This window comes from Pongo abelii, chromosome X, assembly GCF_028885655.2.
Source record: "Pongo abelii isolate AG06213 chromosome X, NHGRI_mPonAbe1-v2.0_pri, whole genome shotgun sequence".
Taxonomy (NCBI): domain Eukaryota; kingdom Metazoa; phylum Chordata; class Mammalia; order Primates; family Hominidae; genus Pongo; species Pongo abelii.
Window position 1 is genome coordinate 9,671,054 of NC_072008.2, and position 23,142 is coordinate 9,694,195.

General features: G+C 42.9%; 1 protein-coding gene across 7 annotated transcripts in view; it reads left to right on the plus strand.

The window, feature by feature from the left end:
• TBL1X (transducin beta like 1 X-linked) overlaps positions 1–23,142 on the plus strand; it is a 256,356-nt gene that overhangs the window by 168,155 nt on the left and 65,059 nt on the right. For 2 of the 7 annotated variants that reach the window (XM_054544319.1, XM_063721105.1), the window contains exons 2-4: positions 8,782–8,869; positions 22,073–22,217; positions 22,738–22,845. The exons of 3 other annotated variants lie outside the window; for them this stretch is intronic. In XM_054544319.1, coding sequence (XP_054400294.1) covers positions 22,115–22,217; positions 22,738–22,845 — 211 coding nt within the window. In that variant the 5' untranslated portion in view covers positions 8,782–8,869; positions 22,073–22,114. Of the gene's footprint in view, positions 1–8,781; positions 8,870–22,072; positions 22,218–22,737; positions 22,846–23,142 lie in introns of those variants that run through there. 2 more of the 7 variants (XM_063721104.1, XM_054544322.1) reach the window with 2 other exon arrangements.

Consider the following 23,142-nt stretch of genomic DNA (forward strand, 5'->3'; position numbering starts at 1 on the left):
GGGCTTTTTTGTGACTATACTTTACAGTAAGCTTATTAGCAATAACTCATTGCTTTATTTTTTAGGGTGTTGCTCTAGTGTTGACAGTTTTCATGTTTAACCTTATCACAATCTATGTTTGAAAGATATTTTACTTCACATATAAGAGCCTTACAACAATGTGCTTTCATTCTCCTTCCATTCTTAGTTCTTTGTGCTACATTTGCCGTACATTTTACTTTTATACATGTTAAAACACCATAATACATAGTTTTTAATTTTGTACTAAGAAGTCGATTACATGGAAAAAAATTCTTTTAAAGAGAAGAAAATATGTTTATATTTATATGTTATATTTACTATTTCTGCCACTCATCATTTCTTTGTGGGAATCCGCATTTTCCATCCGAAGTTTTTCTTCCCCTTCATGGACTCCCTTCAGTCTGTCTTGTAATGCAGGTCTACAGGAAGTGAATTCTCTCTGCTTTTGCTTGTTTGGTAAACTCTTTATTTTGCCATCATTCTTTGAAAGATATTTCATCTGAGTGTAGAATTTTGCATTGATACATCCTCTCAGTTCTTTAAAGATTTCATTGTCTTCTGCCTTGCATAGCTTTTGACAAGGAGTTTGCAGTTTTTACTATCATTTTTCCTCTGGATATAACTTTTGGGTTTTTTTTCTGGCTGCTTTTAAGAGTTTGTCACTGATTTTCAAGAAATTGATGGTGTCTTGTTGGGGTTTTCTATGCTGTTTATCCTGCTTGGAGTTTGTTTAGGTTTTTGAATCTGTTTTACTTTCCTTAACCGAGAGTTTTACAACTTTATTTGATCTTGGAATCCTTAAAATGTGTTTTTGGTTTTTGTGGTTTTTTTGAGACAGTCTGGCTCTATCACCCAGGCTGGAGTGCAGTGGCCGCGATCTTAGCTTACCGCAACCTCCGCCTCCCGAGTTCAAGCGATTCTCGTGCCTCAGCCTCCTGAGTAGCCGAGACTGCAGGCGCATGCCACAACACCCAGCTAACTTTTTTGTATTTTTAGTAGAGCTGGGATTTTGCTATGTTCGCCAGGCTGGTCTCGGACTCCTGGCCTCAAGTAATCTACCCACCTCGGCCTCCCAAAGTGCTAGGATTACAGGCGTGAGCCACAGCGCCCAGCCAAAATGTGTTTTAAGTAACATATTTTATCATCTCAGTACTAGTGTTTTATTAATGAACACTAAACCCAGTTAGGGAAACACTGATGAAATCCAGTGTTTATTATTTTTACATATTTTTATAACTCCATATTGGCTCCTTGGACCTTTTAGAGTTGGGTTACGAGAAAGCAGTTGGGCATTTGCCTGGTATTGTGTAGAGGGTATGCAAACACGATTAGCTTGTGGAAAAGATGTCAGTAACAATTGCCTGCGTAACCGCCAGCTTTATGGGAGTGCTCCAGTAGTAACCTTTTTTCCTTGTTTCAGCTACAAAAGCTATTACCACAATCTATCTCTCTCATTTTGTACAGTAATGATCCATGAACATACTAAAGGGAAATTGATGGCATACCCAGGATTACCATTTACAGATGGCAGTACTGAAATGTTAATTTCAAAAACATTCAAACTCTAGTTTTCTTCTGTAGACATGGGACAAGCAATTTTTATCATTTAATCATGCAGACTTGGTTTTAAAAGAAAACTCTTTTAAGATGTTCTTTGGTTTTAATTTATAGCCTTCTAGTTTGCTTATAACATATATGCTTATTTTTAAATAACATTAAAGTTAGGCCTAAGGAATTTGTGTGCAAAATTGGTCATTGATTATTAAGAAAATAATACAGAACTTTTTTTTATGTTATAAATATAACTTTAAAAAGAAGGGGACTCTTCGGAGTTGCCTCTGAGGAGCACATATAAAAAAGAAGGGCAGAGGTTTACTACAGTGGTAAAAAATAATGCACCTAGATCAAGACTATTCCAAAAGTGAATTTAAAAAGAAAAAAAGATGAGATGGTAAGATATGAGGAAATAATGAATGCATTGTGACTTTCCACCTCCCCATACCCATTTTCATAGTTTGGTGAGTAGAAAGAGAAATGAGGATGCTGGCCCAATTTTGATTCCCAGTGGATGAGGCTCACACAGAACTGCCCTGCTTCTTGACACTATTATGATATTAAAAGTAACGTGTATTTTTATAAGTTGTTACCATCTTGGCACACTTGCATTCATTTTAGTCAAGTACTGTCACCTTTAGATTTCAAGCTTGCAGAGTCTTAAAAAAATACACATTGGAGAACACATAGTCTCCTAACAGTAAAATCTCAGCTTATTAGAATGTTTAGTGACTGAGGTATTCAGAGTCAGTCAGAAAAGTATCTTTAGGATTTCAACATGTGGAGATGTCTTTCATAGAGAAACCGAGGAGAGTCAGGCAAACCCTAGCACCTTGAGCATGGCGTATCCTCATCTGCATGGGCACTTAGACACCTGGACAAGTCCATTAGCAGTAAGGCGGGATAGAGGGGTTCACAGGATACGTGCTGCCCAGGATACGTGCAGCCCAGAGCTGGGAGGAAATCATGAGGACCGACTGGACATTTATTGTACAGATGCACGACTGGCTGGTATGGCCTTGGGATATGGCAGTGAAGATACACCGTGAGGTTGTGGGAGGTGGGATTCACAGTAAATCCTAAATTCTTCATCTTTGCACTCACGACGCACAACAGCTGATCAAAGCTTTTAGCAAACTCTGCAGCAAATTAAAAGGCGGTAGAACCTCATGGTGACAAGTGCAAACCCTGGAGTCGGACTGCAAGCATTCACACCCCAGCTCCACCATTCCCCAGCCCTGGGACCTAGACCTGGAGCTGCATGTCAGTGTGTCCGTTCCCTCTGTGTGAGAACGGGATAGTAACAGTGCTCCCTCACACGCTCCTGTACACATGGAAACCACCACTGCCGTCGGACACAGTGTATGCTGTAGAAGCACTTAGTGTACTAAGCACATTAAATATTTACAATTATTAATTAGATTATTTAATCCAAGCTCAAAGCTCTCAGAACAGAGCCAGGCATGTAACAGGTGCAATATACATGTTAGCTATTATTATTATTTAACAGAGATGGGGTCTTGCTATGTTGCCCAGACTGGTCCTGAACTCCTGGCCTCAAGTGATCTTCCCACCTCGGCCTCCCAAAGTGCTGCAATTACAGGCATGAGCCACTGCACCCAGCCTATTAATTTTTAATAACTTTATTTAACCCGATGTTGCCAATTGTTTTGAAGTGTGGAGCTGTTTTTCAGATGACACATACTAAACATCTACTAAACAGCCTGAGAAACGGCACTCTGAAGAGCATGCCTTGGCAAACGCTCCCCTACTTACTCTAAAACTCCAGTCGATTGGCTTCCAAGTTCACTTGGTTCTCATTTTTCCTGGCGACAACTCTGCGAATGATTACCCCCCATTTGATGAGGTGCTGGCTGAGAAGGCCCCTTGCCCAGGTATGTTTCCGACCTGCCTGTGACAAAGTGTTAGATTCTGAAAGCTGGGAGTGTTGGCCTCAGTTAGCTGAGTGATACCAGCGTGGGGTCTTTCGAGGCTGCAGGCAAGATGTCCGCCCACCTAAAGGCAGGATGGGGGCTGGAGGGGCCGTGTCCCGGCGCCTCCTTCCTGCGGCTGCTGAGTTGGTATGGCTGTAGGCAGGGGGCCTCAGTGTTGTACCATGCTGGCCTCGCCATGAGCACCCGAAGGAATTTTATCATACAAATTTGATTCTGTTTTACCAAGAGATGCCAGTAGCACCTCCACTTCCAGTTGGGACACCCCAAAATATCTCCAGACATTGCTTAATATCCCCTGGGAGATGGCGGGGGGTGTGGGGAGGGGGCGGCAGCAGGCACTGTCACCCCTGCTCCAGAACACCGTATTAAAATACAGAAACGTGATGCCAATCCCATGCTTTTATTTGGGATTAAATGTGTAATACATATGCTTCTGAGTGGGAAAAAAAAAGTTTGCTTCAAGCGGAAAATGGTGCATCCTTTGTTGTCATCGGGCAAATGCTTGGTAGGGATTTGATCTGTGTAGAGGAATGCTCAGTCTGCAGTGGCAGCCAGGTAGTGAGCATGTGCAGCCCTGCACACAGCATGAGCTTGTCAGACAGACAGTGCTTGCCAAGCAGGGCTCTGGCATGTGGTTGTTGTTGGCTATGGCTCTTCCATGGGCAGGCTCCCGGCTCCTCCTTGTGCATCCATCCCCTTTGTTGGCCACCCTGCCTGCTGGCCCTAGGCCTTCTGCTCCTTTCCCCAGGTCCTGGCTCTCTCCAGCTTGGCCTCCCTCCGCCCATCCTGTGCACCTTTCATTCCTGGGGAGGAGGAGACTCAGGTAAAGAAGGATAAAGGCAGAACGATGCCAGGCATTCCACTGCTAGCCATTGCCCCAAGGACATGAATGTTCATAGCAGCATGGTTGACCCAAGCCAGGTGCCCGTCAGCTGCTGCCTGGAAAAACACAATGTGGTCCAGCCACGCAGTAGCATAGTATTCAGCCATAAAAGGAGTGAAGCCCTGGAACGTGCTACAACATGGATGCTCTGGGAAAACATGCTCAGTGAAAGAAGCCAGATGCAAGAGGTCCCATATTGTATGATCTCATTTAGTGCCCCAAATAGGGAAATTCATAGAGCCAGAAAGCGTTCTGTGGTCACCAGGCCTGGGGGAGGAGGGAATAGGAGTGACTGCTTAATGGGCACCAGAACTGCTTTCCAGGTGATTGAAAATGGTTTGGAACTTGACATAGGTGGTGGTTGCATAACATCTGAACGTACCACTAAATTGTACGCTTTAATTTGGCCAGGCTCAGTGGCTCACACCTGAAATCCCAGCACTTTGGGAGGCTGAGGCAGGAGCATCACTTGAAGCCAGGAGTTCAAGACCAGCCTGGGCAACATATCAAGACCCCCATCTCTATATTTAAAAAAAAAATAAGAATTTTTTAAAAATTTTTTATGTTGCTACTTTTATTCCAACTGAAAACAAAGCAAAAAAAAAAAACAGCAACAACCATGTATGGTCCAGGGGAATGTCTATGTTGGGCCTGAGGTGTGCTGTTCTGGTTTTTCTTAGGTGAATGGGTTCTGAAGGCTGTGTCAAAAGAGGAGTCTTTAAAGTTGCTAATTCTTTCCTGATAGGAAAAGAATATAATTTCTCAAAATGACTGCTTTCGAGGAATGCCCCTTTCTGAATTTGAAAACATAGTATTAAAAAGAAGAGTCTCTCAGTGCTTTAGAGTATTATTTCTTGTATTCAATTTAAAAATCCCTTACAGTGGTTTTACAAATATGCAGAGGAATTCACAAAGCACGATTGAAAAGTGATGTACAGGATTTATAGTTGAATGGGAACAAACCAGCTGATCTGCATATAGGATGAAATTTAGCTGAGGGTGCTATTGAGTTTGGACAACATTTGGCTGGACCTTTGTAACTCTTCAGCTGTATGAAACAATAGTTGTGTGAAGAATTAAAAGGTGGAAAATGAACTGTTTGTGGCTGGCTCACATATGCCTAGATCTGTTTCCAGACACAACGAACAGTGAAATGACAGTGTCGGTGAGGCACCAGTTCAAGGAAATATACAAAGACTGCCTACTCATAAATACAGACACAATGGAGTGATAACTGGTGCTTGCACTTGGAGATCTAGAATTCTAAAACATCGGAAAACAATACCAGACCGTTCTGTGTCCTTTTCTTTAAAACTATCTCTTGAAATTTTCGTGCTTCCCCCAAGAACATCCTCAAAGATGCCAGTAAAAATAACTCCACAGGAATCTTTCTGAATTCCAATATCCATGTGAAAAGGCTGCATTTTCTTCTGATTTTTCACAAGAGAATTAAGGCAGACATCATGAAGAAATGAATGTGTAGAGGACTTCCGAAATCTATATTAACGTGTGTGATCAGCAACTGTAATGTTTTAATTGATTATATATGGTACATCCTTCATTCATTAAGCTAACTTTTATCAAGTATGTGTTATGTGTCAAGCCTGGACTGTAGAAATGAACTTGAAAAAGAAAGGACTCTTCCTCCTGTTCGGGTAGAAAAGGTATAATTTGTGTTATGGATGATGTGACTGAAGGAAACACCGGATACCATGAGGAAAATTGAGATCATCGCCCAGGGATTCTGTATTCTACTTAGAGAATAGGCTAAATATCAAAATACAGCAATTTGAGACAAAGGCAGGCGGTAGTCCCAGAAGGGTAGGTGTCAAATCCCCAAGAGCATCGGCGGATCCAGGTTCCTTTTGTGTTACTATCCTGCCTTCCTAAGGGTCAGACAGGCTCTCAAGCAACCCCCATGACCACAAGTTGTGCACATCTTTTCCCAGCTCCTCTCCCCTACCATTGGCAAGAACTCAGTAGTGGAACACCTGGGGTCTCTTAATGAGGTGTGCTTGTGTGACTAAAAGAAAAAGAGAAATTTTGGGGGAGGAGCAGGCTGATGGATTTGCAGTTTCTAAGTTATCTTGTATTTTATTTGATTACAGTGTTTGAATTCAGTGTTTTGAAGAAATGTACATAGCACTGCAAGCTCTGTTCTAACCTACTTTCTTTGGAGAAGCAGGTACATGCTGTGTTGTGTCAGCTTAGAGAGCCCCTTCAAAACCTCTCCATGTTCAATGTGGAGGGACTGTCACTATACATGCATGGCACACCACACCAAGAGCAGAGGACTACCAGAAAATTAGAATCCCTTTTATATTTGTCACATATCAGCATTTATTTAGTTGTAAAAATAAAGAGCATATGGCATTTGTTAAAATCGTTTGTATTTCACACAAATATTTGGCAATATGTAAACTTTCTTGCCAGGGCTGTTTATTGTGGTTCTATTTGTGTACTAATAATGGGGAAATCAGTAATGACCAGGTGTTGGAAGGTCTGATTTCTCATTTAAATGTATTGTTTCTAGCAATAAACTAATTATTTTTGACATGTTTCATAACCAGAAGAATGTTATTAACCAAAGTCATAATTCCTATTTTTGTGTTTGATCACACACAGATGATAAGTTAATTATACTTATTGAATTTAACAACATATATAAGAGATAATCTCAAATTTCAAGACTCTCATTTGTGGGTTACCATCTGTTTTGGACCAAAGAATAGGAATTTGATTGCAAGCTTTCTTCTGAACAGCTTGTAATAAGAGCTGTTTGTATATTAATTACTTATTGAATTATTGTGGGTTTTAATGTTTTAATTTACAAGCAATTTGGAACTTATTGTGGTGACATCTGCTCATATTTTGATACTTTATGGTATTTAGCAATTTCATCATAAGGCTATTTTTTCCCCTGGTAATTTATAACCCAATCCTGAAAACAGTAATTTGGTCTCTCCAGCTCACTATAAGGAGTATTGTCCTGTTTCATCTCCACTGCAGATTTTTTTCATAGTTAAAAGTATATTTTATAAGCAAAATCAAGATTCCTTTGTGCCTGCTTCCCTGGTGCCCTTTCATTTCTATTCAGAGTTACAGATGAATTTAGTTTCACTCTCATTATTTTACTTCAGTGGTAGATTTTTTACAAATTGCCCTGGTTATTACTTTCATCTTGAATATCCTTATGGTTTTTGTTTTCAATGTACCGTAATGCAATTTAGGGGCCTGTGAACCTGCTTGTAGATTTTTTTTAATCTCCTTCCTTTAAACAACATAACTATAAACATGACTCAGTGGGAATAATTTACTTGAATTTCCTTAAAACACTTGAGTTTCTATATAAACTCCCTAATAAGAAACACCTTCACTTATAGCTTCACTTGTGGACTTCAATTATATTAAACCTGGTACCTTTTTATTATCACTTAAGACTATTAAATAAGAATTTAGAGAAAATGGTGGACATTTAATTTCCTTAGTTCTTGAATTTGTAGATGATAGACGATAATTTATACTCTCTAGGAGGCAGGAATCATTCACAACCAAAGAAATTTTATAAGGTAAATATCATTAGGTAAATGGTTCACTGATTCGTATTTATAGTGACTGAGAAATAAAAACAATTTTTGATATAAAGGATTATCATTTTATGAGCCATAAACCTGGCTTCCTCATAAATCAGTGCAAATGGAACCCTTGTGAAACAGAAATGTCTGAAGAGTAAATGAAAAGTTGAGACGTTAGTGGGTGCCTTTGGTTTTCTTGATTTTAGGGGAGCCGGAGGAGAAAGGATTCTGACCTGTTTGTGTGTTTTTATGAGCACAGTACATGAGAATGCATATATGCACACAAATGTGCCTGGCAGAGTTATTGGAAAGCTAGCCCAAGCGATGGGGACTGTTTAGCTAAAGCGTGTTGTCTTCTCCCGAGGGTGTGCACAGGTTCATGTATCAGCTGAATAAGGCCCTGTTCCAAAAACAAGGATATTTCAAGGGAACCTTAATTTATCTTTAAATTTAATGTAATTTAAAATTAATTTAAATCTTTAAATTATCTTTAAATAATAGCAGTAGCAATAGCTGAGCTAACATTAATTTTATCTATTTTGAGACTCTTTTATTTCAGAACTTCTACATGCATAATGCCTGACCGGCCACTTTTAATTTCTCCTCTTTTTCACTTTGCAAACAAAACCTTACAATCTGTGCTATGGACTAAGACAGAAATTAAGAACCAATAAAATGTGTTAAGTTTTAATTAGGAAGAAGAAAAAAACCTAAAGGAACGGGATGGTTGAGAGGTAAACACACCCCAATGATTTTTAAGTCTTTTGTTTCAAACCTTTCCCTTTCTCCCTAGGCTGGTCCCTGCAGACGGCTTCCCATTTTTATGACCGGATGCTGGGAAGCCTGCTGGTCCACAGGTCCATACATGAAGTCACCATAAGGTAAGCAGCCCAGCATGCCATTGGATCCTTGCCCTTGTACCTGAAATCCGTTTGAGGAGCAGAACTGCATTTTCCCAAAATGGAACCCCTTCTGTTTTAAACGATGTTTTCAGGGGAAGTGCCCGGTCTTTCTCCTTACTGAAGGTTGAAGGTAGTAGACAGACAATCATTAAATCATTGGGAGCTGCATAGTCAATTCCGAATGAGAAATTTGCCTTTTTACTGACTTCTGAGAATTTTGGGTTGTGTTTTTGTTTTGTTTTGTTTTGTTTTGTTTTTGTTTGTTTGTTTGTTTTGAGACAGAGTCTTTGCTCTGTCACCCAGGCTGGAGTGCAGTGGTGCGATCTCGGCTCACTGCAACCTCCGCCTCCCGGGTTCAAGCGATTCTCCTGCCTCAGCCTCTCAAGTAGCTGGGATTACAGGCGCCTGCCACCACACCCGGCTAATTTTTAAAATAGTTTTAGTAGAGACAGGGTTTCACCATGTTGTCCAGGCTGGTCTCGAACTGAGCTCAAGTGATCCGCCCACCTCGGCTTCCCAAAGTGCTGGGATTACAAGTGTGAGCCACTGCATCTGGCCTGCCTTCTGAGAATTTTGGATCCTGAAGGAGCTATAACAAATTTTTCTGGGTCTTACCAGGCGAGGATGACACCTTCTAAAATCAACCTCTCTTGTCAACATTATGAATTACAATTATGCAGACAAGTTAATTATAATTGGGTGCATGAGTATAGATTTTATTTGGCTCCTATATCTTAATTCTATGCTTGATCAGTTTCTTAGTATGATTTGTGTCTTGTCTCCAAATTGATTTGCTAGTTAACTTTGAAACTTATTAGAAAATCGTGGAGATTACTATGTGTAAATCTGGTGAGATGCTAAGGTTTCCTGACTAGCACACCAAACAATTGTATGTGCACAGGTGTCAAGAGTTGAGAAGCCCGTAGCCCAAACTAAAACTGAGACGCGTGCCCCAAAAGTTCTGTAAAAGTTATCTTATTACCTTTTGGTATGTGTGATTTTAGTTTCATTTTACTTAATTGTTATTTAATTTTCTGTTTCTTTCTCTAATGCCTTTTTAGTTAAAAAAAAAAAAACAAACCTATAGAACTTGGGCAGTTTTAAAGTGTAAAGATAGAATTTTGAGGAAGCTTTTTGATTTACTATTTTAAGAGAACCAACTAGAACTAAAATGATAGACTTAAATTTAATTAAAATAAGCAGCTTATTGTTTGAGGTACTTTTGTTTAAAGCCAGACATACTCATATGTAGATTGTGTTAACAAGTTAAACATGTATAAGTATTTTAATGAAAGGTGTAGTCTGTTTATAAAAACAAAATTTGTAATGTATTAGTGAATTTGAATTTTCTGACTGGCTTTTTCATTCAGTATAATGTTTTCAAGGTTCATGTGCATTGTGGCATGTGTCATTTCTTTTTATGTCAGAATATTCCATTGTGTGGCTAGACCATGGGTAGAACATACTTGATTCATGCATCAGTTGATGGAAATTGGGGTTGTATTTCCCTTTTGGTTGTTATTAACAATGATGTCATGAACACACATATTCAAGTTTTTTTGTGTGGACATGTTTCATTTCTCTGTGGCATTTACTTAGCAGTGGGTCATATGGTACCTCTGTTGAACATTTTGAGGAACTGAATTTTTCCAAAGTGGCTGTTACACCAGTCAATATTTTTCGAAATGCCATTGAACCATATTTTAAATGTCAGAGGGAAGCTGGGAGGGGATCTTTCTCTCATCAATGTTTTGAGTGGGTATTATTTCAGTACTTTGGAAACATAAGCCTCTATTTCATTGAATCCAGCACACATTGAATTTCTCCTCTGCGTGAGGTATCTGTGTTTGGGTTTATACATGAGTGAGTGTTTTTGTAGCCTTTGATAACTTGTGTGGTTTATACATGCAGATAGTCATTTGGCATTATCCTCAAAAATGGTACTCTGTTGCTGTAGTTCATTAGTAAGGTTGGGAATAACCTACATAACATACTCTTTCTGCCTATGTTGCGTGCTGCATCTCAGAAAGTGAGGGCTTCTAACAGTTTCCTTGAGGTGTGTGTGGTTTCAACACATGTCCTCCTTTCAAAGGCATCCATCACAGACCCTGGTGTTAGTGTTTTTTGTCTCTCAGTCTTAAAGGGGTTGGTATGGTTATGAGGAATGTTCACATTCAGGGGCGTTCACTGTTGAAGTTCTCAGGCAGGAAGATTCCAAGCCGAGAAGGGACTAGGCAGTCGTTCTGGGATGTAGAGGTGGGAAAATCTGTGGTAGAGCAGGAAGGACTGAGAGCAGGCTCAGCAAGCATGTTCTGTGATGGGTCCGATAGTTAGGGGCTTGGGCTTTGCGGGCCAGGCGGCCTGTGCTGCAGCTGCTGTACTCTGCCATTGCAGTGTGAAAGCAGTGTAGGCCCTACGGAAATGAATGAACATGGCTGAGTGCCAAGAAAACCCTATTTATAGACACTGATACTGGGTTGCAGTTTGCTGACCCTAACCTAGAGGAACACAACTGTTCTCTTTCCACCTTTTCTGATTGTGGCCTTTTGAGTTGGAGGCCACCTGGAGGTGAGGCTCCGAGAGGCCCACCCAAGGGCCGTGATATGATGGAAACAGAATCTAAATTGTGATGACGTAGCGAAGGCACTGCAGATATTTGGGGGTCAGGACTTTTACATAAGGAATTTGAGGGCCTTTCTGCCACATAAGAGGGAGTAGCTCTGGGCCTGTGTAACTACCCTAACTTGGGTTCTCACCCTGGGGGAGTCTCCACCCCCAAGATACCTGGGAATGTGTGGAGACATTTCTGGTTGTCACCAGTGAGGGAGTGGGTGCTACTGGCATCTAGTGGGTAGAGGCCCGGGATGCTGTCAAATGTCCCGCAGTTCACAGGACATCCTCCCCAACCCCTAAATGTCAAACTTGAGGAGATTGAGGAGTCCTGCTCACCACTGCTTCTGTCAGCCCTTTATTTTGTACTTGTTGTCAGTCATATGGCTGTGGAATTATAGGCTATGGGGCATTAAATTACAAAATTTAGTGCCTGTGTTTGCTGACATAAATATGAGGATGGTTGGACTCTCATCTAATATTTGGGTTCATGATGCTTTTAGTTTTTTCCTTTTTTAAAAACATCTTTGTCATTCATTTAAATATAAGCCTCAAAAATTGATACAGGCCAGGCACGGTGGCTCACACTTTGTACTCCCTGTGCTTTAGGAGGCCAAAGCAGGAGGATCACTTGAGGCCAGAAGTTTGAGACCATCCTGGGCAACATAGTAACACCCCCATCTTTACCAGAAAAGGAAAAAAATAATAATTAGCCAGAGGTGGTAACACATACCTGTAGTCCCAACTGCTCAAGAGGTTGAGGCAGGAGAATCGCTTGAGCCTGGGAGGTTGAGCCTTCAGCGAGCTATGATTGCACCACTGCACTCCAGCCTGGGCAACACAGTGAGACCCTGTCACTAAAACAAAACAAAATGCTGATATAACACTAAGATTTATATGAGATCCAGGCTACATTGGGGGATGGGGCACCGCCTGCCTTTCTATCTATAGAGTAAGCTTCAGAGTTTATTTTTCACAACTTCACAGGCCACATCATATGTGTAGGTGAACCCACTGCTGACTCCATCTACTGCCAGAAAGAGACTCATCGTGGTCAAATTAAATTCTTCATATGTCAGTGAAAAATCAGTGTCTTAGAGATGTCATGACCAGAGTGCGTGTATTCCTGAAATTTGTTTGAAGGCCCGGCGCACATTGTGTAGAAACTGTGTTCAATCTATCTTAAAGATAATTAAAATCCAGAAATTAATTTCTGGCTGGAAAATAGGTCATAATGGACCTGGATATCAGAAGTACTAGGTTAAAGACCACGGTCATCAGGAAAACAGGATGAGCTCCTGCTCCTTGAAAGCAGTAGCGTCAGTGCCTTCCAAGGCAGTCTGCTCTGAAATCTTGGGCACGTGCATCTGTGTTGAACTGTGGCCAGAGGAGGAGGAGATGAAAGGGAGGCGGTGCTCTTTTCCTTACATGCATTGTCCAGCTCATATGATGTGGATTTCCCTGGTAGTGGCTTGCTCTTGCTAGGTGGAGCATTTTCAAGAGGGCTTCCTTCCTGTCACCATAGCATCTGCCGTTGACGTGCATGTAGGCTTTGGATGAAAGCCCCAGCCAGCCACTAATTAACCCAGAAGGGTGGCGGGGCACAGAAAGGACCTTTTCTGAATGCCTCATCATGGGGATTTTTTTCTTTTCTTTCTTTTTTTTTTAGATGGAGTCTCGCTCTGTCGTCCTGGCTGCAGTGCAGTGGCACAATCTTGGGTCACTGCAACCTCTGTTTCCCAGGTTCAAGTGATTCTCCTGCTTCAGCCTCCTGAGTAGCTGGGATTACAGGCGTGCGCCACAACGCCCAGTTAATTTTTTTGTATTTTTAGTACACATGGGGTTTCGCTATGTTGGCCAGTCTGGTCTCAAACTCCTGGCCTCAAGTAATCTGCCCGCCTCAGCCTCCCAGAGTGCTGGGATTACAGGCGTGAGCCACCATGTCCCGCCAGGGATGATTTTATTCTGTGAAAAGCGGCGTTCCTTTTCTAACACAAAACCTCTCCTCTGCTCTGCCCTCCCAACCCTGTAGCCTCATTTCCTATATAGTTGTTTTCATACTGATTATCTCTGAAGACATTGCCAGGTTGTTTTTGTTTGTTTTGAGACAAGGTCTTGCTCTGTTACCCAGGCTGGAGTATAGTGGCGCGATCTCGGCTCACTGCAGCCTCCGCCTCCCAGGTTCAAGGGATTGTCGTGCCTCAGACTCCCAAATAGCTGGGAATACAGGGGCATGCCTCCACACCTAGCTAATTTTTGTATTTTTTGTAGAGATGGGGTTTCACTGTGTTGCCCAGGCTGGTCTCAAACTCCTGGACTCAAGTGAGCCACCACGCCCAGCCGACATTGCTAGGTTTTCTTTACATTTTAATAAATATGAATAGTCCATGTTCAGAGTAGAAACTACACGTGTAGAAAGATAACACATGCAGTTGGGAGCCGTGCTTTTCCCACACAGCCCCCTGTCACGGACGTTGCCCCTGCCTGAAATGCTGTTTTCCTGGCCGCATCTTACGCCACTAGTTTATTCCATATTTAAATGGAGGTGTCACTGCTTGGCACTGGAGCTCTAGTAACGAAGAAATAATTCTTTGATTATATTTACCATTTCAGACCATTGACTCCAAGTAAATAAATATAACCGTAAAACTAATGGGAAATTTTTCTTTGCGGGGAATATTTTCTTACTGAAAGTATTATATATCTGATTGTGGGTAAATGGAGAGAAGTGTATGAAAGAAAGAAAGCAACATAAAATATTTTTATGCATTTCTCCCCAAACTTTTCCTCTGTATGTGTTTTCCTACAGATTTGGGTCAAACTGTAACCTTTTTGGCCCTCTTTTCTGTTTTGTTGTCGTCCCCTGCCACCCAGTTTGGGACATATCATAAATATCTTTCCATTAACCTAGCTTTGAAATTTTTAACTTGCACTGGAAGAGCACAGCGTTTAACGTCAAGCAACGTAACTTTAAATCCTAGCTTCGCTGGGATTTAAGTTGGTTATCTTCCCTAAGCCTTTATTTGTTAAACCTATAAAATGATAATAAGAGTAATGGTCATATTTATCTCTTGGAGTTATGACTGGGGAGATCGATCGCATCGTGCACATAGCACTCACACCTGATAGCTAGCATACAATCCATGCCGTGTATTGGTTTCTAAAATCATCTTCATGGCGGCCTGCTAGTTCCCGTATGTGTTCACTGCAATGTATTTCATCGTGCTGTCACTGGACAATGAGATTGTTTCACGAACCACACATTTGGCTTCTTTACAATTACATAGGATGAAAAGACGTGCAAAGTGGTAAAACAAGCCTGTGTCAGCCCCCAAATAAGCTGCTCCCCAGGCAGATGTTAGAAAAGGTGTATTGGGATTTATATGTAAACTTTATACATACATTTAAAATTCTGTCTTAAGCTGGTTACTGATTGTGAAATGAAAATAAACTCAGTTTACATCTGAGCAGAGAAAAGAGCCGCTGCCTCCAAATGGGCAGAGTTTGCTCGTTTCCATGAAGCAACTTGGAGAAAGAGGTGCCCTTTAGAGGCTGAGGTCAGTTCAAGCAGATCTTCCAGTGACCCTGGCTCAGTCCAGTCTGCATGGAGACAAGCCCCAAAGACCTGAGCCTTGTCCAGACCATCCCTCCAAGCAATGGATTCTTCCAGCACAGACGCCAACAGCCTAACTAATAGCAGCCTAACTAATGACACTCACTTTCTCAGGTCCCTTCAGAAACCAAGGGCTGCTTTAGAAGATCTTTAAGATGTTTACATAACAGGGCAAATGGCTGAAAGATAAAGCTTCCCCTCCAGTGATGTCAGAGGAGCTCCGTGCGTTGCCCTTCCTACAATACACACCCCCTTCATCAGCTCGTGCTTCCTTCGCTGTTTCAGAACACGGTTGGCCTCTTGGCAAGAAACGAACTTGCCCGTTCTGTCCTTAACTACCAGCACCAGCTCTCCAGCAGGCCCCATGTGATTCTACTTTTTAAGATAATTGAAACAGCAATTAAGATTTTGTTGTTTGGGGCCAGTGTTCTCCCAGAGAATGATGGCATATTGAGTGCTCTAACTACGTACTCAATGAAATGAAACTCTTAAACAGCCGTTTCTCCTGGGACTGAATGCTGAACTGTTTTGTGAAGGGAACTGCGAATTAATAGGACCTTTGGCCACCTTGAAACCAAGGCTTAAAAAAAAAATACTATAAATAATCTCCCCTTCAGCTTCTTGACGGCTCTAAACCCCAAATGATCACTTATATTGAATTACTTATCTTTAGCAGAGAAACTTCAGAAATGCCATCAGCCCATGCTCATTTGTTCTTCTTTGCCTTCTTCAAGCAGCACAGTGAGAGAATGTTGTGGCTTTAACCCAAAGTGGAAGGTGGTTATTTCGTTTTTGTGCAATCACAACTCCAAACGCCTCAAATCAACCTAATTGAAGGTGTCTTTAATCAAAGCTGGGTCAGGCAAGAAAATAAACACAGTTGCTCTAATTAAGACTCCCCTCTCATCCCTGTCCTGTTTGGGGCCAAGGAGGAGCTCTGAGTGCTGCCAATATCTCCTTTATTTTAGAACTGGAGAAATTGGAAAACATCCACAGGAGTTCTCAGAACTCGAAGGCTGGAAGCGGATGCTGTTCGGGAAACTGGTTAGGTGTTAGAATGCGGCTTGTGTCTCCAGCTGTACATACTAGAAAAGAATGCCCAAACACAGGCCTCTGGTGGTAGTTCTTTTTGGTTGGGCTTTATGTGTGCCACCTTCACCTTGCCTGCTTGACGTTGCTGATGAGCCAGGACGAGGAGTCGAGCCCTGAGTGGCCATGGGCGAGGCAGGTGTGTGTTTCCCTGATCTCTCCTGCTGACCTTTCAGGTCTCTCTTTGGGAATTGCTGGAGGAGCTAAAATACCAGCTCCCACATACTGGATATTTTCTGTGCATCGGGCTCTGCATAAAAGCATTGACTCCTCACACTCTCCCCTTTACATAGGGGCTATTTTGTATTCAGTTTAGAGATACGGAAACAGCCATATAACTGACCCTCCAATCCCAGGGCTAGATAGTGGTGCAGCTGCCCCTAGAAGTCAGGGTCTCTGGCGCTTGGCCAAAGGCTCCCTGAGTCCCACATCTTTACCTGTTCTCTGTGGCTCTCAGGACGTGAGCTACCTTATCTCTAGCCAATAAGCCTATACGGATGGGGACTCTCACCCTGATTTACCCTAACTTTATTGTAATAAAGTCATAACTGTCATAAGAAGTAATAGTTGCAATAAAAAGTAGTAATTGTAATAAAGCATGAACATTCCAAACTCCATGTTATTTGTCTGCAAAAATAGTTCTTGGCACAGAAGACAAAGGCGGACTTCTTCCCACAGAATACATAGCTGTCGATGGCGCTTTGCTTTGAACCTTGGTGCAGAGGGCAGTCCTCACCCCCTGGGCTGAGGGGTGCATGTGACACATCATTAAAAGTCAAAAATCATTTTCATAGAACAGGTCCTCCCCACAGGTACACACAGAGCTCCTGTGCTTCTCTCCTCTTTCTCTGGCTTCTTCCAAAATCGTGGGTCTTGTCTCCATCAGTCAAGAATTTAACTTGTCTTTCTTCCAAAACATCCCCCTCCTCTTCCGTGAAGGAAGGTGCTTGTGGACTGGCCTTAGGAAATGTCGCCCAGACAGGAACGGCACACCAGTGTGCCATCACTCAAGCCAGAAATGAGGTTTGCAGTGGCCTTGTCTCTGCTTGAGAGTTCTGCTACACTACGAATACCACTATAATAGCAGCACATTTATTTGTGGGAAATTAAACAGCAAAGCCCTGGGTGGGGGATCCATAATTTACCAGCTTCCTGTGAAATTTAGTTCTGGTCTTAGAAAAAAGAGGAGGAGGAGGCATTTTTATTCCCAGCCTTGTGTGTGGTGACGTTTGTCTGGAACAGTGGCTCTTGCAGAGGAATACTGGCCAGGTGACTCACTTGAGTCAAAAAACTGAAGAAGATGCGTGAAAACAACCACCACCTTCTAAGCGGTGTGAGCCGCTTAGAGATAAGCGCAGCTAAACACCGGGACACCCAGCTGATGGATGGTTTCTCTTGATTTTGGTGTGATGAAGCCCACAGAGCTGAAGGGCATTAAATACAGCTGTTAGGGTTAGGAGTCCATTCAGAGAATATTCTCATGCTTGTATCTAATAATCTAAGAATATATATGTAGATTCTACAATTTTTGGAATTAGGTTTTAAAAGAAAAATAATCATTTAAAAGCTAGCGAAGTGTTTGTTGGGGGAGAAAAGTTTGATCCAAATATTAAATCAGTCTTAAAAAATTAAAATATGTACTTGAGATGGAGCAGTCAGTCTTATATTACATCCCGGCTCGATTGCAGGCCATGGATAGTTTTTGTTCTGTTTTCTCTTCTGCTTAGAAATCAAAAACCCTTTAGAAAGTTAACAATGTATTCGGGAAAGCATTCCAATCCTTGGACCCTAACGTATACATTTAAATACAATGAATCTGTGATCAGAAAGCAGAAAGCCAGAGCTGAAGCAGAAGTTTTTCTAGTTGGAAGAAAGAAAGATGCATAATGCAAATTAGAGGAATGGATAATTAAAAATGGCCCGTAATCCCCATCTCCTCAGGATCTTACATTCTCATTCTCCATAGTTCTATACAAACACATGCACAGACACCTGTATTTATCACAGATGCTCCTGGGGTGGGGAGTATTAACCAGGCTGTGTATACAGGTGTTTCATCTCCACGAATCAGGGTATCTGCTCTTATTTTGAGGCAAGATCTCACTCTGTCACCCAAGATCTCACTCCACTCACTGGAGTGCAGTGGCATAATCATGGCTCACTGCAGCCTCAGCCTCCTGGGCTCAAGCAAACCTCTTGCCTTAGCCTCCTGAGTAGCTAAGACCACAGGCATGTGCTACCATACTTGGCTAATTTTTTAAATTTTTTTGTAGAGACGGCATCTCCCTGTGTTGCCAAGGCTGGCCTCTAACTCCTAAGCTCAAGCAGTCCTCCCATCTCAGCCTCTTAGAGTGCTGGGATTACAGGCATGAGCCATTGCGCCCAGCTGGTACATTTTCAGTGGTCAGGTCACCAAGCGGCGTCTGAGCCTGCACCAGTTGCCTTACTTTATAAATGGAGTTCATTTCAAACACAAAATGCTTTTTTTTCCTCTAAAGAGCAATGGTTCTCGGCCAGCTGCAGTTTTGCAATGTGGGACATTTGGCAACATGTGCAGGCATTTTTGGTTGTCACCACTGCAAGGAGGTTGGGGGAGTCCAAGGATGCTGCAGAACATCGTGCTGTGCCTGGAACAGGCTCGCTATTTTTTTTTTTTTTCTTTCTTCCCCCAGAGTAAAAGAGGAAAGGAGCTAGGCATGGCAAACAAGAAGGGCAGCTGGGAAGCTGGGGTGTTTGCCAGGTCCTGCCAGACATAGTTTCCTCTCTGTGCCTCAGTTTCCTCATCTGTAACATGCAGCGATGAGATGAGATGCTCTCCAAGATTGGTCCTTTCCAGCTGCCCTCACTGGGAGGTGGCACCATGCCCTGCCTCCCAGGCTGACTCGTCCTTTGTAATTCTCTTCCTTTCCACGGGACTCCAGATTCATGCCAGTCCCGCTAGCCCTGTTGCCCTGTTCCTAAGCCTGTCCAGAAATCCTCGGGACTAAGTGAGGCTGAAGCTATAGCGCTCTGCTCTTCCTACCTTTTTAAGAGGTCTTACATTGTAAAACTTCAATTTTTCAAACACTCACTGGCTCACAGAAAAAAATAAAATAAAAAGCTGCAATTGTGAAAATGTAATTGCTCAACTTCAGCTCATGCTCCAGATCAGTGATTTTCTCTTTTAGCCAAACTTCTTTATAATTATTTCCTTTATTTTTATAATAGATTCTTCAAAATTAATTTCAAAATTCCTTATCTACCGTCTTTCACAAATGTATGTATAGCCTAGAGAATTTTGGTAATAATTTTGTGATACATTTATATTGGGATTTGTAGCTGCCAGCATTTTTTTTTTTTTTTTTTTGAGAAAGGGTCTCACTTCCGTCGCCCAGGCTGGAGTGCAGTGGAGTGATCGCGGCTCACTGCAGCCTCGACTTCCCAGGCTCAGATGATTCTCCCACCTCAGTCTCCTGAGTAGCTGGGACTACAGGCGTGCACCACCGCACTCAGCTAGTTTTTTCGTTTTTTTGTTTGTTTGTTTTGTTTTGTTTTTGTAGAGACAGAGTTTTGCCGTGTTGCCCAGGCAGATCTCAAACTCCTGGGCTCAAGCCATCCGCCTGCCTCGGCCTCCCAAATTGCTGGGATGATAGGTGTGTGCCACTGTGCCTGGCCCAAGCCATTTTTTCAGTCCATTTTTTTTGCTCCTCCTAGTAACCCTTCGTAGCAACCAGCCTTCCATTGTTCAGTCACCAGAAGTTAATGATAGAAAACCAGAGATTTCCAGCTGTGCAAGATGTAGAGAGAAACCGAAACTCTATACATTTGCTATTGGCACTGTGTTGCCCATAGTCACTGCAGCACTCAGCATCACCAAAAGCCTGCCCAGTGCTGCGACATTCTTTAGATAGATTTTTGTTGTTTTATTTTGTCTCCTTAAATAATATTTAATTTTTCATTAGGTCATGCTATGATTTCATAGCTTATTTTGTCTCTAATAATTTTCTTCTGCATGCTGTCTTTTGAGAGACCTCTCCAGAGTTCAAGCACAAATCCTAGGACAGACTTGTATTTTGACTGTCAAGTTTTCATTGCAGTATGTGCAAAAGTACAGAAATGTCACCAAATTAAGCAAAGAAGATAAGAATTTTTGAATGGCAGTGTTCTGGCAACTATAAAATAAAGTCTTTTAAGAGTGCACAGTGAGAGGTGGAATGATGCCAGGGCAGCTGCGTTCATTATCTCTTGCTGGATAAGAGACGACCACACGTTTAGCAGCTTGAAACAACACACATTTATTCTCTCACCGCGGCTGCGGGTCACGGGTCCAGGCACAGCACAGCTGGGGCCAGTGCTCAGCGTCCCACAAGGCTTGGTCCGGGTGTCAGCCAGGCTGCGCTCTCCTTTAAACTCAGGGGTTTTCTTCCAAGCACAGGTTGTTGGTAGAATTCAGTTCCTGTGGCTGCAGGACTGAGACCCTCAGCTCCCTGCAGGCTGCCTGCCATTGCCTGGACAGATCATGCAATGTGGTGTTAATAATCACAGGAGAGAAATGTGGTCAACCTTGCCATATAATGTAACCTAACCTAGGGAGTGGTGCCCCATCTCCTTGAGACATTCTGGAAGCAAGTGACAGATCTTGCCCATACTCAAGGGTCGGGAGTATACCAGGGCAGGACTTTGTGGGGGTAAGGTATGTCCCTGGCAGTAACCATTACTTTGAATCCTCCTATTAAATGTAAAATATCTTCCAACTTGAACATATACTTTGTACTTTTCTCCCCCTAAACAAACAAAAACTTAATCCTCATTCAACAATGAAAGTTTTGCTGCCTGTAAAGATACTTGAAAATGTGTGCTATAGACACTGAAGACAGTTCCCAAACAGCCTAAAGATGTTTAGTGCTGGCTGTTGAGTGCTGGCCGGGTGCGGCAGCTCACGCCTGTAATCCCATCACTTTGGAAGTCTGAGGCAGGTGGATCGCTTGAGTTCAGAAGCTGAACACCAGCCTGGGTAACAGCAAAACCTTGACTCTACAAAAAGAACCAAAAAATTAGCTGGGCGTGCTGATGCCCACCTTTGGTCACAGCTACTCGGGAGGCTGAGGTGAGAGGATTGCTTGAGCCCAGGAGGTGGAGGTTGCAGTAAGCCCAGATCATGCCACTGCTCTCCAGCCTGGGCAACACTGCAAGACTCTGTCTCAAAAAAAAAAAAAAAAAAGAAAAAAAGAGGCCAGGTGTGGTGGCTTACGCCCGTAATCCCAGCACTTTGGGAAGCCGAGGTGGGTGGGTCACGAGGTCAGGAGATCGAGACCATCCTGGCCAACATGGTGAAACCCCGTCTCTACAAAAAATACAAAAATTAGCCGGGCGTGGTGGCGGGCGCCTGTCGTCCCAGCTACTCGGGAGGCTGAGGCAGGAGAATCCCTTGAACCCAGGAGGCGGAGGATGCAGTGAGCTGAGATCGCACCACTGCACTCCAGCCTGGCAACAGAGGGAGACTCCGTCTCAAAAGAAAAAAGATGTTTAGTGTTGGTGACATCATTGACGTTAGTTGCGGCCTTTCTGGGGCTGCCCAGCTGTTCGGAGTGAGCAGCTCTTACTGATGTATGAATTCTGGTTTGTTCATGGACAACAGAGTTCTTTCCTTGCTTGTTCCCTTTGGGCTGGTTTGCTCTTGTGTCTAACCGGGTGGTGTCTAAGAAAACCAGACTCTGTCTTGGCTGTCTCACACAGAAGCCCCTGAACGTTTTACTGCCCATCCTCCCTCCCCAGATTTCTGCCTGCCTTCTGGGCACCAGAAGTCTTAGCCAGACGGATGCAGCGGATTCTGTGGTGAAACACAAATGACAGAGGTGCTCCCTGCCTTCTGTGTTCTGGTTTTCCACCAGGAGCCCTGGCCTCCTTGCAGAAACATCGAGGTGACATGTAGCATGACCGAGCTCGCTGGCGCCTCTTCATCGTGCTGCCACCGCCCTGCAGGAAGAGGGGCCATGCAGTCAGTCTTGCACCACTTTCAACGTTTGCGAGGGAGAGGTACTGCGGTTCCTCATGTGGCCAGGACCGTGTGGTCACTCTTTGGGGGTGTTGACATGGCCGCGGGTGTACTCGGTCACCTCTCCGTGTGTCCAAAAAAGTGCTCAGTGTTGAATCCAGCCACGTCTGCCTGAGTGCACTTTGGGATTCCATTCCTGCCGCTTATGGGGCGCGCTGCGGATCCCTGCATGCACAGAGCTTTATTGAACGCATAGTCAGTTGTTTGTTGTCGTGCTCTGTTGCCCCTGCTTCTGGCTTCGTTCATGTGGTTTTTGCTCAGTTCTTCCCTGGCCTTAGGAAATAGGCCAACTCTTGTTTTTTTGGAAAACATTTCACCTGGGCATATTTTTCTATCTATAATTATGGAATTTTTATGTAATCACATAATTATAAAATATAACAATCAGATATTAATTACCTTCATGTGTATAATAGCATGGATATTATTTTCTTTAATCATCTCAAAAAAAAAGAGAAAAATACAAGCAGTGTTTCAAAACTCTCTTCTCTTTTTGAACAGAGGGTGGTTCCCACTTCATCAACACCTCATCGCCGCGAGGTGAGGCTAAGATGAGCATAACCAGTGACGAGGTGAACTTTCTGGTGTATCGGTATCTCCAGGAGTCAGGTAAGAGGCTTGGTTTTCTGTCAGTAGGAAATTCATCTTCAGCATCTTACAAGCAGAAGGATCAACGCTTAATTCAAAACCAGGCTGTAGGAGAAGAAGAAGAGCTAAGAAGGTTCTTAGTGCTGATGGGGAGAAGAGAAGGTTCTGGAGCTGTGCCAACCCCGGGTGGAAAGAGGGAATGTGTTCTTTCTTCCCTTGACACTTCTGTGCAGATGAATCAGGAGGGAATCAAGAGCGGTTGTGGTGAATGTGGAAAGGACGGAAGCAGTGCGGGGCTCTTGGCCTCCACCTCGGCGA